The 16,342-nt window shown below is 39.5% G+C and overlaps 2 protein-coding genes across 3 annotated transcripts in view; one reads left to right on the forward strand and one right to left on the reverse strand.

The window, feature by feature from the left end:
• Positions 1-3,340, reverse strand: part of pkp4 (plakophilin 4) — a 119,587-nt gene extending 116,247 nt beyond the window's left edge. The window contains exon 1 of the mRNA XM_050048648.1: positions 3,169-3,340. The gene's annotated coding sequence lies outside the window, so the exon portion shown is untranslated. The remainder of the gene's footprint in view (positions 1-3,168) is intronic.
• A 161-nt stretch (positions 3,341-3,501) lies between these two features.
• LOC126393007 (coiled-coil domain-containing protein 148-like) overlaps positions 3,502-16,342 on the forward strand; it is a 43,097-nt gene continuing 30,256 nt past the window's right edge. The window contains exons 1-6 of one of the 2 annotated variants that reach the window (XM_050048831.1): positions 3,502-3,540; positions 8,147-8,234; positions 8,706-8,827; positions 12,478-12,581; positions 14,725-14,816; positions 14,930-15,081. In XM_050048831.1, coding sequence (XP_049904788.1) covers positions 8,180-8,234; positions 8,706-8,827; positions 12,478-12,581; positions 14,725-14,816; positions 14,930-15,081 — 525 coding nt within the window. In that variant the 5' untranslated portion in view covers positions 3,502-3,540; positions 8,147-8,179. The other variant, XM_050048829.1, reaches the window with a different exon arrangement.

The following is a 16,342-nucleotide window of genomic DNA, read 5'->3' on the forward strand; positions in this document are numbered from 1 at the left end:
GAAAGGCTCCATGTGGAGCACAAAACAGTGGAAAAGCTCTGTCCCTTCACTGCTGCTGTCCACATAGCAGACACTGGCGAGGGGCAGTCTTTCAGACTCAGCATGTCGGGCCTATGGAGGGCTATTTTACTGGACAAAAATCTATTGTGCACCTAATCTCCAAAAGCGCTGACATGCTTTGTGTTCTGTATTATCTTTAGCTGTCCGAGATCCAACCAAAGCATGAAATCTGGGGCTCTTTCAGGAATCTATCTACATATCTAGTTAGATCAACAATCAGCCACGCAGCCGCACATGTCAAGGCTTATCCACACAAGCCATTGAAGGCTGAATACATTCAGTGTGTGCCTTTAATTAGTTTGATTTTTACATATGATAGTTAAGCACTCCTAATGTAAGAATGTGCTATGCTGCAAATTAATGATTAACAGTTGGGCTTGGAATCCTCCTGCATATTAATAGAGTTGAATCTTCACAATTTATTTTAGATATTAAAAACAGCATTTTTTTAAATAATTGGTCTGCTCGTTGTTTTATTCTTTAAGTCTCCCCAGTGATAGAACAAAGACCGATTTTACTGTTTCACAATGGAAATTCCCTGCTCTGCTACATGTGGTTTGGTCTCAAGGGAGGCAGGAGAGAAAGATCAACTCTCTTATGACCACACCATGCAATATGGGATGGAAAGAAGCTACAATTTAATGAAAAAAGGAATCTGACTATCATTATCATCCCACATTGAAGCCATACCATAGTAGCTGAGAGTCCTTTCCAGACAAAAATATATGTATCTCAGGAGTGTCTCTCACATTTTCAAACCAATCTGTATCATTATGCAAATGATCTAGTAAAAGATTATTGAGTGTGTTGAGTGTAACGTATACATGGACAGGCAATCATAATTCCTGCTTGTACGCCTTAGCAGTTCAAGTGTATCTATATAAAGTCTGCATTTATGTTATGAATACACTGATGTCATAAAAGATACATTCAAGGGTTGGTAACGGAGTAAATAAACACAAAATGCTGACTGCCGCTCAGTAAAAGCTCTTTTAAGAGCACTTGATTGAATTGTGCACAAGGGAAGCTGACCTTCTCTCGACTAGCTGAGGGAAGAGGTTGATACTTCAGCACTTTACTTTAAATACACACATGCATAGACACAAAGCAAATAACCATTTTGTTTCCAGGCATACGAGCTGCGAGGAAAAGACTGGAAATACTTTCCCTTTCTTGAAAGGGGGGGGGGGGGGGGGGGGTACACTTTCTGATCATAGTAGGAAAAAGCAAATCTGACACATAACATAGGGGCGAGGGCTTAAGCCTTGATGTCAGGCCAGAATTAGGGGGTGAAAAAAGTACAAGGAGGAGAGGCCCGCCAAAGGGCGCTAAACTATTCAACTGTTGTCAGCTCCCATTTAAAATAACTCACCATGAAGAACACACAAAAGGCCTTTTGCAACTGTTTGTGTTTTTGCCTACCAGGGCACAAGGTTGGTCTTTGTGCAAACAACACTTTTTTCTTACATCTACTAGTACCCACATAATCAATACAGAAAGTTTCCTGCTTCACTATCTAGTACAGCAACAGTGGTAAACAACATGGAGCGTGACAAATGAAACTGACAACGAGTTGGCAGAATCTCTGACCTGCTAAAACCTCTCTCGTTGTGCCAAACACAGTGTCACTGCTTAGAGTACACGCAGTAACTACGAAAAAAAAGCAAAACAGAGGGAGAGTCTGACTCTTCAAACCAGCGTCCTGCTGTTCTTTCAATTCCACAGTGAACCACTCTGAATGGCTGTCAGCTGTGTGGCAGTGTGTGTCTTGTGCCATAATGTGAATCACGAGGGGAGCAACCTAGCGACTCCTCTTCTGCTTGTATGTGTGTGTTAGAGATGGAGTGAGTGTGAGAAAGAGTTCACGTATGATCTCATTTGCCATTATGCACGTCCACTGTTGGCTGGAATAAAACTTGCACTGTGACCACATCAGTGATGCAAGCAGATAACCTTTCCATACCTGCATGGCAACAGGGGAGACTTGGAGCAGTGCTCCCAACATCTTTCAAGCGATAATAGGGGTATATGAGACCTGACCTTTGGTGGATAGCCATCATGACAAAATTATAACTGCTCCTTCGATCTTTGTGTGTTTCTCTGTTATAGCCAAGACTCAAACATGGCACAGAGGGATTTAAATAAATGGGAAAATCTCTAGTCCCCTTGCAATGACATTCATGCAGGCTGGTTTATTAGAAATATGAACTGAAGACTGAGCAAAGGGCTTTAGGTCTTGTGTGATATTGTGAATTAAAAATTAGACCTACTTTTCAAACCAAAGTGGGACAAGGTAACAGGGTATAAATCCTGTTTTAGATAGGCTACCTGGCTAAATAGTCAAGCTAAGGTTAAGCTGCACTTAAATGCACTAGGTAAGGCAATTTGACTATATCTTTGATAAGCTTCCGGGGCAATAAAGGTGAGTCCATCTTTTCTTAAAAGGCTGGTTATTCTTGCACAATTCACAGCAAGGAGACATTAGATACAGCCACGGGACACGTTTAAAAGAAACGCCCCTGCTTAAAATGCAGATTAGGGTCATTAAATATGGCGTAGTTTGAATGTAGCGAGTGAACGTGAGGGTAAAGGTAAGCTTATCATGCGGGAGCAGAGAGTCGGGATCTCCGCCCCACGGCGACCTCGCATTCCTGAGATTCCCACACTCTAAGCTCACCTGGCTTTTCCTTCACCACTTTGCAACACGCTTTCAAGGACAATATGAGAGAAAAGTCAGCTTTTTAAGGACAGGGAAACTAACACCGGAGCAGTTTCTGTACGTTAGCCAGCTAAGTTTTCATCCCAACGGTTAGGCATCGAAGACAGCGCGTGAAGGTCCCTCAGAAGGTGTGTTGGCGATGACTCGGTCACAAGATCAAGATTAGCATAGTATTAGATTGTCTCCCGCTGTGAGGAAACCTTAAGAAGTTTGCCTTGTGCCACCCACACACAAAGAGAAGCTAACACTTTCTTCACACTGTGAATACAAGACTTTCTGAGTTCAAGCAGCAGTCCATACCCTCCTGCCTTGCGCACAGATGCTTTTTATTTTTTCCCCTACGTTTTCCCCCAGTAAGTGAAGGAGCAGGGAAAAAAACAGTTAATTACCTTGGGAGGACTGTTGTTCCGCTGGCTGAGCTGCGGCTCGGATCTACATTGGAACACGTAACTTCATCGGTAAAGTCCCGTCGTTTAGTCCCATGCATGTGGAAGAGTGAAACGCGCCTCCATAGTCGAGAAGAAGAAGACGACCCTTCCGCTGCTCCCTGCTTCCACCAGCAGTCCCAGGCAATGCGAGCGTGCATGACGTCAGTGGGAATGTGGGAAAGCAGTGCGCACTCCTGATTGGCCGCGGCGGGAGCAGGGGGCGTTGCAGAGGAGGTTCGCATCGTTGAATTAGCCAATGGCGGAGGAGATGATAGTTACCTTGGTTACAAATTTTTGTCAACCTATACACTGCACAGAGAGGGAAAGCACAAGGTAAGCTAGGGTTCAGTGGGTTAAATGTTCATTTTAGTCGCGTAGCAAAGACTTTAAACGAGTCGTTTGTGTTACTTTCAGTTAAATTACGAGGGTTGTCAAACTTACCAGTGTTCCTGTTCACAATATATGTCCATTTGGCTTCACTGTACATCTTGCTAGCGTTAGCTAACTAACAAGATAGTAAAACAACTGCTCCTCCGTGACGCCTCTCCAGCTCACCTGCCTTTTTGTAAGTGTGTGTTTGTGTTTCCCCCATTGTTGAACTACAGTGGGTCTGCAACTAACTATTACTTTCGATTATTTTCCTCCTAATTGAGTTGTGAAAAATGCTTATCACCATTTCTGTTGATTGAATCGAGTTGTTTGACTTGCTTTATTTGTTCAAACAACAGCTGAATATTCAAAGTTATGCCTTTCAGTTTGTTATAATATTGGACAAGCAAATAACTTCAAAAAATCTGCAGAGTATGGAAAACATTGTTGAGGAATGTTGCCGGAAATGGAGAATAATGGTAAATCAAGATAAAACACAATTAGTATATCCTCCTGAGACCTGAACTTTTGTTTGGTAAGCATTTTTAAATTTTTATTACACTTATTGGGATCAGTAGTACCCAATAAGTGTAAAAAAACTCAATATAGTAGATGATAATTAAGTCCCAATGTCCTCAAATGAGACAATAATAAAATCCCAATGTCTTCAAATGAGTACTTCCTAATATCTATACAGTAGCTTAGCTTGTTACTTTTGCTAAAATTGGTCAAATTTGTTGCCATATCAAACTATAAGCATTATTAATCATAAATTAACAACCATAAAATGTAATCAGGTTTTGGAACCTTGTCCACTTTTGTGTCGGGATCAGCTGCAGACTAACTTGGCAGAGATGGCTGCCATCTTGCTTTTACATGGATTAGTGTATTGTGCTTTTTCTAAGTGTCCATGCTTGTAGACAACAGGTCTAAGTGAAGTGGAATGAAGTTTTAGGTCAAGTAAACCCAAAATGTGATGTCCTCATAGGACAGAGGGTCTCAGGAGGATATTTCAGAAGATCGTCACTGGAGAGTAGTTCAGTTGTTTTTAACTTTTATTCAACAGTGCTGTCATATACTCACCAGTATAAATATATTTGCTTGATGCTGGAAGGGCACATGACATTTAAAAAAGCTGTCAGTGTTGTAGCTCAGTCAGCAGGTAGAGCGCTTGGGTCTGTACTGGACAAAGTTATACTATGTGTCAATCTTGGATTCCATACCTATACACAACTCTATAATTCATGTGTGTGTCCTGTGTCTCACTATGCTGCTGGGGTTTCCGAGAACATACAAATTGTAACACTGTGCATCGTAGAGCAATCTGATCCTTTTTGGGAGTCCATATATATTTACCACAGTTTTGGCCATAAGTGGAGATATGGGATGGTAACCTCCAGACATCAGACATCATTGTTAAATGCATCGGCTTTGGAGTAGACTTATGAAGATGTCTGATCAGAGACTCACTAAAAAGATATTTCATCGGGACATCTCTCCCGTGGTCATCCCTGCGCTTATGAGTTGAAGTCCCTATTCTATTTGAACAACTTGGCATTTATTTTTCAGAACAGGTTACTTTGTGATATTCAGGAGAAAAGGGGTCTGATGATATATGCTATAAAATAAAATTACGAACTTACTGTCTCATAAAGAATAGCTGTAGCATGGAACCTTATATGAAGTATAATTTATACAAAGACCTCTATGAGCACAGTTGTGCTCAGGAAAATTACCATTAGCCTTAGAGACTGGTAGGTTTAATGCCACTCCAGAGAAGGACAGACACTGCTTGTTGTGTATTAGCTTTTTGTTTTACTGTCCTGTATACAAAGACGTAAGGGATGTACTTTTAGTGAAATGACTTTAGTTAATGTTGAATTCTTTTGGCTGGAAGACCATGAAAAACTTTTTTGTGTATTTGTTTGCTGGGCCTGGGATAGAAGGCAAATTGTTTTGTTTGGGTACTGAGCAGTAAGATTTCATGCACTTTGGATCGGTCACTGCAACAATAATGTAATGGTGTCTTATAAACCAACAATGGTCGGACACATGTTTGTGTGCATGACACAAAATACTAAATCAATCAATATATTCACATTCTAAATAGCTGTAACTGAGGAATTTGGGGTATTTTTGCTAATACTACATGTCCCTCTCAAGTATGGAAAATCTTCCTGAGAAAATCAGTGGCTGATGTTAGGCTACTATCATGGACGGATTATGAGACAATGGCCCCCTGGGCACAGATATGCAGAAGGTCCCACCACCTCCCTACATAGGCACAAGACACACAGACTTTGTTGTGGTTTTGCCTCTTTTTTACTGTATCTTTTATCTTTGTAGTCTTAATGCAGTTTTTTGTGATGCTGTGTCTCCTTGTGGCATTTTTGTGTCTCTTTGTCATGTTGTTTCTCTTTGGGTTTGTTTTGCTCATTTTTGTAGTTATTTTGTGTCTTGTAGCAGTTTTTTTGCAGTCATTTCGAGTCTCTACCTGGTCGGTAAATGTTAATTTGAGTGATATTTCACAGGTGAAGGCCAGTGGGGGCCCTGACACTTCAGGCCCCTTGGCTTGTGCTCGATAGGCTTATTCTGTAATCTATTCATGGCTACTACTATGTCCTGAATCTTAACCATTGGTGATACCTTGTCATTTGTTGTTAATGTATGAAAGACAATGAAAGGCAATAATTTTCTTCTGTTTTTCAAAAATGAGGCCTAATTCTCTTTAATGGATCCAGAACAGAGCATCAGTTTTAATTTCACTTATAAATTCATCTGCTCCAGCATATTTCACACAAATCTTTTACACATTGTACATTTGAACTGACACAAGGCCTGTGTGGCCACAATTTTTCAAAGCTTAATCCACAACAAATACATGGAGATGTTCCAGCAGTATATCTGATCACACTGGGTGAACCATCTGTCCCGTCACAACAAACACTAAAACTTGTGAGAGTACACTGGGTTTTCTAGCAATGTCATGCAGACCTTGATGGCAAAGTTTAGTTTTTGATGAGCTTCATTGCTTTTGGCTTATAGTCTCCTGTTCATCATTTGAATGACCCCATTAAGGCCAGGTACCTCTACAGATAAAATATTGTCTTTTATCCTCATTTTGTGCACAACCTCTGTATTTTTCACATAAAGTGATATTGATTTGATATGATTTCACTTTATTATCGGAATATTTCTTGGTGTTAATGTGTCTTGTGTCCCAGGACGTATTTTTAAAAAAAATTATTATTATGTTTGTTTATTTCGGTCATCAATTTTACACAACTCAAAATCTACACAGTTGAAAACGTAAATACTGTAGATACATTTGGGTAAAAAAAAAGAGAGAGAAAAAAAAGGAATAAACAAATAAGTTTCATATTCATATTCAACACAAATTTCATTTGTTATGAGCAGATCTTGACCGAAAAGGGTGTAGGCTGAAGCATAGCTTATTACTCCTCCCCTTTTACAAAAACAAATTAGTTTACACTCGTGTTCACTCTGCTACTTCATCCAAAACGAACAAACAAAATACAAACACAGTTGTCCAACATAGAAGACACTAGTGTTCATGATTCTAATCCATACAAATTGATCATCCTATTTTTAAGTAATTTCTTAAATGTGTTTATTGAACTACATATTTTCAAGTCATTATCAAGATTATTCCATAGATTGACCGCTGATACAGTTGTACATCTTTGTTTAGTGTTTGTTCTGATTTTTGTCTTTGTAAACACGCCTGTCCCTCTGAGGTTGTAATGACTTTGTCTTTTCCTGAACATCTTCTGAATACAGTCAGGGAGCATGTGATTATTGATTTTATACATAAGCTGTGCAGTTTTAAAGTCGACCAGTTCTTTGAATTTTAACTCATGTGTTTTTATGTATAATTGGTTGGTTGGTTCATTATAATCTGCTTTATTCATTATCCGTATTGCTCTTTTTTGAAGTAAGAAGATTGGGTTTGTGATTGTTTGATATGTGTGCCCCCAAACTTCAACACAGTAAGTAATATATGGTTTCATTAGAGATTGGTACAGAATTTGTAGTGAGTTCACAGTGAGGATATTTTTGCATTTATACAGGATTGCAATGGCTTTTAACATTTTGGTCTTTAAAAAGTTTATATGTGGCTTCCAGCACAGCTTGTGATCAACAATCACTCCAAGAAACTTGTTTTCATAAACTCTTTCCACTTCCACATTGTTTATAGTGATTTGCACTCTTTGATTTATTTTACGATTACCAAAACTAATAAATTTTGTTTTGTTTAAATTTAAAGATAATTTATTCACATCAAACCATCGCTTTATATTTTTGAGTTCTGTTATGACTGTATTCACAAGATGCTTGAGGTCTTTGCCAGAACAAAATAAATTTGTGTCATCTGCAAATAGTACACAGTTAAGTTTACAGGAAACAACACAAATGTCATTAATATACAAAATAAAAAGCTTAGGGCCCAGTACAGACCCTTGCGGAACCCCACATGTAACCCTCTGCAATTCAGACCGTCGAAACGTACACTGTTTCACATAAATACACGTTTGTCTTTATTTTGCAGACACTGTAGTGCATCAACTGTAGCTCTGCAGTTATGAGTGGAAAGGATCTGCATACTTTCATTACAACCTACAGAGCAGAAGATACGGGTAAGTCAGCAGAAACCAGGACTGAAAGCTTGCTGACTTGTGACATAGTGGCCCATTGATCTGTTGAACAGATTTGACCTGAAGTCCCCATGTTGAATTCCCCAGGTACTGTCAAGTCTTTGATGCTTTTGTCAGTGGCAGCGTTGCTTGTGTTTATTCACCTGCCTGACTCTTTGAGGCACAGCTGAACTCCTCAAAAAAACTGTCTGCCACAGTTAGTTTGCTCCCTGCTACCCCCCACACGCACGCACACGCACGCACAGACACACACACCTCACCCTCTTGCAGTCATTTCTAAATTACCCATACAATCTATTTGTGCTCAGCTGCTGCTGTTCCTCTGTCTTTACCTCCGTTTCTTTCTTTGCTGAAGTCAGCATAAAGACTTTACTTCAGACATTAAAAGTGATGAGTTTTTCTACAATTCCAATGATCCTAATTCAGCCATATCATTTGCTTTCATCCATGCAGAAAAACTGACACTGCGGATGAAAAATGGTCTTGGCAGCTCGAAGTACAAACCGGCTGAATACAAAAGACTACAGGCCATTGTTGATGCCAAACGCCTGGAGTCTGATCTAATTGGATTAAAGGTAAATCTTAGGTATCATCAATACTATGCCTGTGCTTAAAACAACAGAGTTATTATAAAATCCATTTGTGTTACATTTATTAACATGGTGACTCAACAGCCAATGACGAAGAATGTGCAACAACACAATGATACATGATAATGACAATCCTCATTACCCACTACAGGAAGAGCATGAACTGACACAACCTGATTTTAATGTGAGGTGATAAAACAGCAGGTCTCCAGTAGTATTAAATAGGACAATTTTTTTCTTTTTGTCTTCCTTTCTGTCGTCTCTCTTACAAGCTGCATACTGTAAAGGGATTTAATTCCATATGAAAACAGGCATTACATAACCTTTATAGTTTGTCCAACAACATGAAACAGCGCAGTAATATCACTACCGTACACAATAGCATTGCCAGTTTCATGAATATTCATTTGGCTGCCCAGGGTTTCTATAAAACTGTTTGAAGTTCATAGTCATCCGACTCTGAGTGGAGCAAAAAGTTAATGCTGGGGGCAATGGAGATAAGGCCGTTAGACCTGCGGTGTTTTAATTGGTAAACTGTGGCAAAAGCTTTTTAGTATCATTATGGTTGCCTGTGGCTCCTTCAACCCAGCGTTCTGCATAACCTAGATAAGACCGGCTATGTTGCCCTGCTGAAAGGCAGGCTTTCTGAGCATCTCCCAATGGTGATGTGACAGGGTAAATAAATGACCAGGAGTCGCCTCAAGCATGGGATCATTTTTTTGCTCTCCAAGAAAGGACCAGCAGCGTTAGTGCGGAGATAATGAAACCTTAGAATTTTTGCCTCTTGATACAATTTTTTTCTCAGCAGTACTGTACAAAAACATATAAAAATGTTTTTCCTTCAATTCCGTTAAAGAGGACTATCCCACCTTTTCATGGAGTTACAAAAGGCATTTTCCAAGGAATACATTTTGACATGTCACAATAGGAAAAGCACAGGTGTAAATAATGAAATGAATTATGGATGAATTCCATTTAGCTGCTGCAGTTTCAGGGTCTTGAGTTGTGAGCGAAATGATTCTCTATTTGCTATACAGTGCACTGTATTTACCCACCACTATTTTATTTGAGTGTGCAAACTCTGAGTCAGAAATCTACAGTATGTATGATATAGTGTCCCGAAAAAATCCCACAATGAAACAAAAACACACAGTGTCCATGCCAGGTCCACTGCTTCCTGCTATGGTCCCACAATGCACTGTGCAGCTTCCTATAGATGTAAAAATCAACAGTCGGAAGACACTACAACTGTCAGTGATGATGCAAAATAATTTGATGTTTATTGTTTTCTATAGAGTATTCTACTGACTGACTATTATACAGGGAGCCAGAGGTGGGACCAAGTCATTGTTTTGCAAGTCCTAAGTCAAGTCCCAAGTCCCAAACTTTGAGTTTTCTTGTCCTAAAGAAGTCATAATGCACTTTTCACTAAATGTAATGGCATTTAAACAACAGAGTATTAATGTTAGCTTAGCATTAGCTCGCCAACTATGTTAATATTAGCCTCGACTAATTGTTCTTTGTGCAACTTTAAATGTTAAACAAAGTTGGAAGCCTGTTATTTTAAACCAGCACGTTTTGCATGCTGCAATTCATTTTTAGTTGACCACCACATGGTTGTTGTAGGAGAACAAAATTATCTTTGGTTTCTCTAACTGAAACTTAGTAACATAACCTTCGACCTTGATGGCTCTCTCCTTCAAAGCAAAGTGGATAATTTGGAGATTTGTGTGGGGACTTGCCAGGAATGAATAGCGTTAATAGATTGTTAGTAGATTGACAAAATGAAGGGAAATGAATTGATTTGTGGGAGGTATTTTAAAAAACATACTTAGTAATCTTTGGGCTTAAGGGAAGATATCACATAGTCAAAAGGCTCAAGTACAAGTGAAGTCAAGAGTTATTGGTGTAAAAGTCCAAGTTGAGTTGGAAGTCTTTTTTTTGATTTGGCCAAGTCGAGTCTTAAGTAATCAAATTTGTGACTCGCGTCTGACTTAAGTCCTAGTCATGTGACTTGAGTGCACACCTCGGCAGGGAGCAATAAACAAGTGAACAATAGAGCGAAGCCACTTGCTTTTCTGACTATTACAATCCAAAATGTCTGCCATGAAAAAGGGGGAAAGCGGGTATTGTGTAAATCACACGCATTTATTTACACAATATCTCCATAATCAAGTACAGACATGATTTCTTACTCTACTGTAGTCTTTTAACTAGTCTTTAAACGCTGCCTTTTCAATTTAAGAACCCTGAAGTGTTATGTCAGGCATCTTGAAAATACCACGTTTTGTTTTATCAGTGTCAAGGTTATGACTGACGCAAAATAGATAATCGGAGAAAATCAGACTGTAAATCTTCAAGCGCCTCATTAAAAGATGAGACATAAAGGAGATATAAAATGGTGTCAAATGCTTGAAAATGTGAATTATAATTTGAAGTGGCAAAGATATGAATATAAGAAATAGAGGCATACATTTTCTCTAAACCAGTTTGATACAAATGATAAAGCAATACCCATTAAAATGGTGGAAATGAGAATCTGACTGGACACTGTGGTTTAATACTTAATATAAGATTAATAAAAATGGGTATTCGGCAGTTCGACCAGAAATCAGCTGGTGGAAGTGCAGCTCTGGGCACAGTTTTTGTAGTCCAGCTGAGCTTATTAGGCAGCCAATGCAAATTAAGATCACCTACGATACATGGCCTGGAGGAGGCATGTGATGACCTCAATTTGGCCTTTTTCTTTCAGAGCAGCACTAGTTTCAGATTGAACGCTGTACATTCCAATAACTGTAAAATGGACGTCACCCTGAGGGTAAATATATACAGTCAAACCACAACAGCAGGAGCAACTTGACACGCGGATAGACAGTCATGACATAAATCAACACTACAGCTCCTTTTGATTTGCTATTAATATGAAATAGATTGTACCCACATATAAGTTATTTGAGATATTATTTTGTACAATTATCTGAGCCAGTGGCCTGTGTATAGAAACACTGATAGACGACAATGAATCGTTGCACGGAGAGCGCTCTGAACGAGGGCCTTGTTCTCTCATGATGAAAAAAGAAAACAAATGAGAGTAGATTAAGACTTCGTTCTCCCTTCTCGCGTCACAACATGCCTCATGCATGTCACGCATGTTTTCTACTTGATTATTTTAATTTGCCGCTGTTTATTTTTCTTTCATGCTTTAACAGTGATACTGCTTCGGTTGAACTACCTGAGTTTATGAGCCTCTCGCAGACACAATAACGGTAATAAAGGCTGAAGAAATTGCCTGTATAAAAATATCCCTAATGTGCAGAGAGGAAGGGAACTTATCTTTGACTATAGCATACAAAAATTACCTATTTTATGTTTCACCCTCCTTGCAACATCATGATTTATTCACCTCGAAGTTGTTCTGCTGTTCTGCTGTTATAAAATGGTCCAGATAATTGATGCATTAAAACACCCCAGATTCAGGTTTGTCCAGATGAAGTCAATTACTTGTAGGAGGAAATAAATGTCATGGCTTAAGTGTATTTAAAAGCAAACACTCTGGCGGGTTTTTTTTTTTTTTTTTCGGTGCTTATTCCAGTCCCAGGGTTGATTCCTGCTGTGCATTAAACCTTCTCTTGTAGATTCAGAAGACTCGTTGTGCAGCCAAGGCAACCAAGGAGAGCTCCATATTACGGCAGCACAGACAGGTGTGGAGCAGAGAGTGCCCCAGGCTGCAAAAGGCTGAGTAAGAGCCCCCTATTACTCCCTGTCATTATCTGCTGCAGTTTTCTGGATCTGCTATTACCCCACGCAACCGTTCCACTTAAGCTCCATTGAGCCCAGACAGGACCCTGCATGAAAAAATAGGGTGTAAAGAGGGGGTACAAAAGTAAGCCCAAAGAGAAAAATGTATCAGGGAGAAAACAAGAGGAGTAGAGGAGGGAGATTTAAGCTGATTTTCTTGCAGCGATGACATTGAATTAAAGGGTGAGAAACAGAGAGAAGTGGGGGCTTTGAGCTGTGTGGGGACAGAGGAGTACACTGAATGGAGAAACACTCTCCCTCAGCGTGCTGAGGCAGAAGTGTGGGGCTGGGGCCCCAGCGGTGTCATGCCTTGTGAAGTGAGAAGGGCAGCGCTAGCTCTGGGGTGCAGCTTGTTTGGCTGCGTAATGACTGTGTCTGAGCCACCCAAGGTTAATGATGTACACAAGCGTGAGCCTCAGTAATGAGCCTAGTCATAAAGATGTGCCACTGCTTGCAACTCTCCACGCATATATCTAGTTAAAATACCATGGGATTCAAAAGCCACCTTGTCAAATGGTAAAACTGGCAAGCATATCTCTATGGTTACCTTCTTTAGTCACAATCATGTCAACCCCCGGGCCAGTTAGTAAGAAGTAAACAATCACTGTAGCATCCTCCATAGGCCTGTTAGTGTGATACTGCCCACAGCAACAAGATATTATGTCCCCAATGTTTGGGAAAGATTTTTCCAGTCAAATCTGAGATAATGTGTGATAGTCAGGTACATCTTGTCCCAAACATACCCTCGTATCTCCAAAAATGAATCATAGCAGTGATGGAAAGTCATTAAATACATTTATTTAAGTACTGTACTCAAGTACAGTTTTGAGGCACCAGTACTTTATTTATGTTATTCAATTTAAAGGGACAGTTCTCCCCAAAATCAACAATACACATTTTTTCTCTTACCTGTAGTGCTTTTTATTAGTGTAGATTGTCTTGGTGTGAGTTGCTGAGTGTTGGAGATATCGGCCGTCGAGATGTCTGCCCTCTGTCCAGTATAATGGAACTAGATGGCACTCAGCTTGTGGTGCTCAAAGCGCCAAAAAAATACATATGAAAAACTCAACAGCAATGTCTCTTTCCAGAAATCATGACCCGGTTACTCAAGATAATCCACAGACCTTGTTGTGAGCAGTTTCATTTAAAAACGATGTATTTTTTCTGCCGAATTACACCCTCCAACTGCATCACTGCACAAAAGGAAGTGTGCATCTACTCATGGATGAGAGGCTCATGCTCATGACAGTGTGAGATGTCAACATTAATGGTGTCCTCCTCAGCTGAGCTGTAATGTTAGCTAGCTTAGTGGTGCTTGGTGCACTTTGAGCACCACAAGCTGAGTGTTATCTAGCTCCATTGTACTAAAGAGGCATACAAAAAACAATCTAGACTGATAAACAGCACTATAGGTATTGAGGAGGATAAGTATTTTTGATTTTGGGGTGGACTGTCCCTTTAATGTTACTTCATACTTCTACTTTACTACATTAATTTCACAGTTTTAGTCAGTTTGCTGATTCAGATTATTCATACAAGATGTAATCGACAATTGATGATGTATTGTTATTGGCACTATAAATATATTTTGATGCTTATCTACTTTTACCTGATTGAAATATGAATGCACACCTGTAGAGTACTTCTTCCACCACTATTTATTAAATAAGAAGAAGGTTATGGCAACTTATAGCTGCATTATTGTCTTGGAAAATTAATCCATTGATTGTTCCATTCGATGGTGATCTGGTGGGGAGCAAACAAACAGGGAAACCAAACTCAAATGTTTCAGGTTTCAAGTTCTTTTTTGTCAGTTGCATATGGGCTAGGACGACCAAAAGTTTTGGCAATATCTTGGTATCTTATGTTAGCTCTACAACACTTCTGGCTAATGTTAGGTATATAAATGCCCAGTGTTATGAGGGGTTTTTCCCCCTTTTGCCCCAGCAAACATTTGAACCAAGTGACATAACCTTGCTGTCTTAACAGGTTATCTAATGTTGTGTTATGTTAATGTTAATTGTTGGCTAGATTAACTGATGTACTTGTATTTAACATGGCTTTCACTTTCTCTCATTAAACAGGGAAAAAGCTGAGAATGACATCCATGATTTTCTAGAGCAGATCAGGCCAAACAATAGAACAGATACTGCCATCTTCTCTCTTCAAGATTATGGTAAACAAATCTAACCTTTTTAAAAGAATATTGCTGACTGTATCTCCATCAATCTCTGCTGTTTATAAGCACTATACTAAGATGTGTCCTTGTATGTCTGTGTTGGGATTTAGGTCTGCTCTTAGACAGGGAGCGGGAGGCATTCAGAATAGCCACGGTGGAGCCTGTTCATCAGCTCAAGGATGACCTGTGCTTCAGACTGGGTGAAGTACAACATCAGCAGCTCAGCGCCCATCGATCAAACTGGGAACAAGTAATACAGCAGGTATCTGTGTGATATGAAATAAAGACATGTCTGGATGTCCACAGTGACTTTGATAAAATAGTTTAATTTGTAGAAAGCTAGCAGAATGGCAAGATTTCTAAAGCTATCTCACAGAAAAAGATGTATAAAGTCTTTTGCTGCACCTGTTTAAAAAAAATGGTTCAGCTTTTGAGAATACTTGCATCTTACAGCTCATGTCCTCGGCTGTTAGTGAACCATTTGGGAGTATTTTATCCCATCAGTTTGCTCAGAGCCCTCAGTGATGAATCTTAGCTGTGTTCACACTCTCTGCAGGTAGAAGCAGTCTGTCCTGCACATCCAACAAAAGTTTAAATTCTCCTGCTTGTTCACACAATGATCTCAGCTTGCACACAGAGTCGTATTCACTGTCCATGAATCTCTTGTTTGTTAGATATCCACAGTCCCTAAGTCACCAAGTCTGCCTTTGACTCTTAGAGGCTTTTTGCGAGCTCTAGAGATGAATGGTGAGATTACGGAGTAAGCAGGGGTCTTTAAAGACAGACTATACTTGGAATGAACCGTCTGCCAGCCATTTTGTCTCCTCTGTGCTACTCACTCATGCTTGTTTCTTTCCCATGACCCCCTCTACTCCTGCTGGCCCACAGCCCCTAGCCACCTGATTGCATTGGCACAATGGGACAAACCCCCCCGCCCACGCACACACACACACACACACACACATACGCACACACGCACACACACACACACACACACACACGCACACACACGCACAGCTACTTTGTTTTTTGTGTCTTTCTTTTTTTCATGTCTTTTGTCTGTTTTTTATATTTCTTATTTCACCATGCTACTTCACTGTCTGACTCACAAACAAATCAGAGAGAGATCCTTTTTAGTTTTCCAGGTGAAATACAATTATACTTCCATCCCAGAGGGTTTTTAAATCTGTGTCTAGCTGTTTATGTTTTGTTCTTGTCTTGTCTCTGTTGATTGTTGCAGTTTTTATTTTTCTATGTAATTTGATGCTGTTTCTTTGTGATGCAGAACAAGAAGCGGCTGTAAACCAGTTTTAACCGAATCAGGACAGTTCAGTACATTTAAAGTTACTTTTAATCTTTTCCTGTATAATAATAAATGAAATGATAACCAATTAGTGCAGGAAATTAGCATAATGTGAAGTGTTACTTTATAAAAATGAATCAAAAGGCACAATAAAAGAGTAAATATAAAATAATTTACCCCATGCCATGAGAATTGCACCTTTTTATTTCTATCAATTATA

The sequence above is a fragment of the Epinephelus moara genome, chromosome 7 (assembly GCF_006386435.1).
Source record: "Epinephelus moara isolate mb chromosome 7, YSFRI_EMoa_1.0, whole genome shotgun sequence".
Taxonomy (NCBI): Eukaryota; Metazoa; Chordata; class Actinopteri; order Perciformes; family Serranidae; genus Epinephelus; species Epinephelus moara.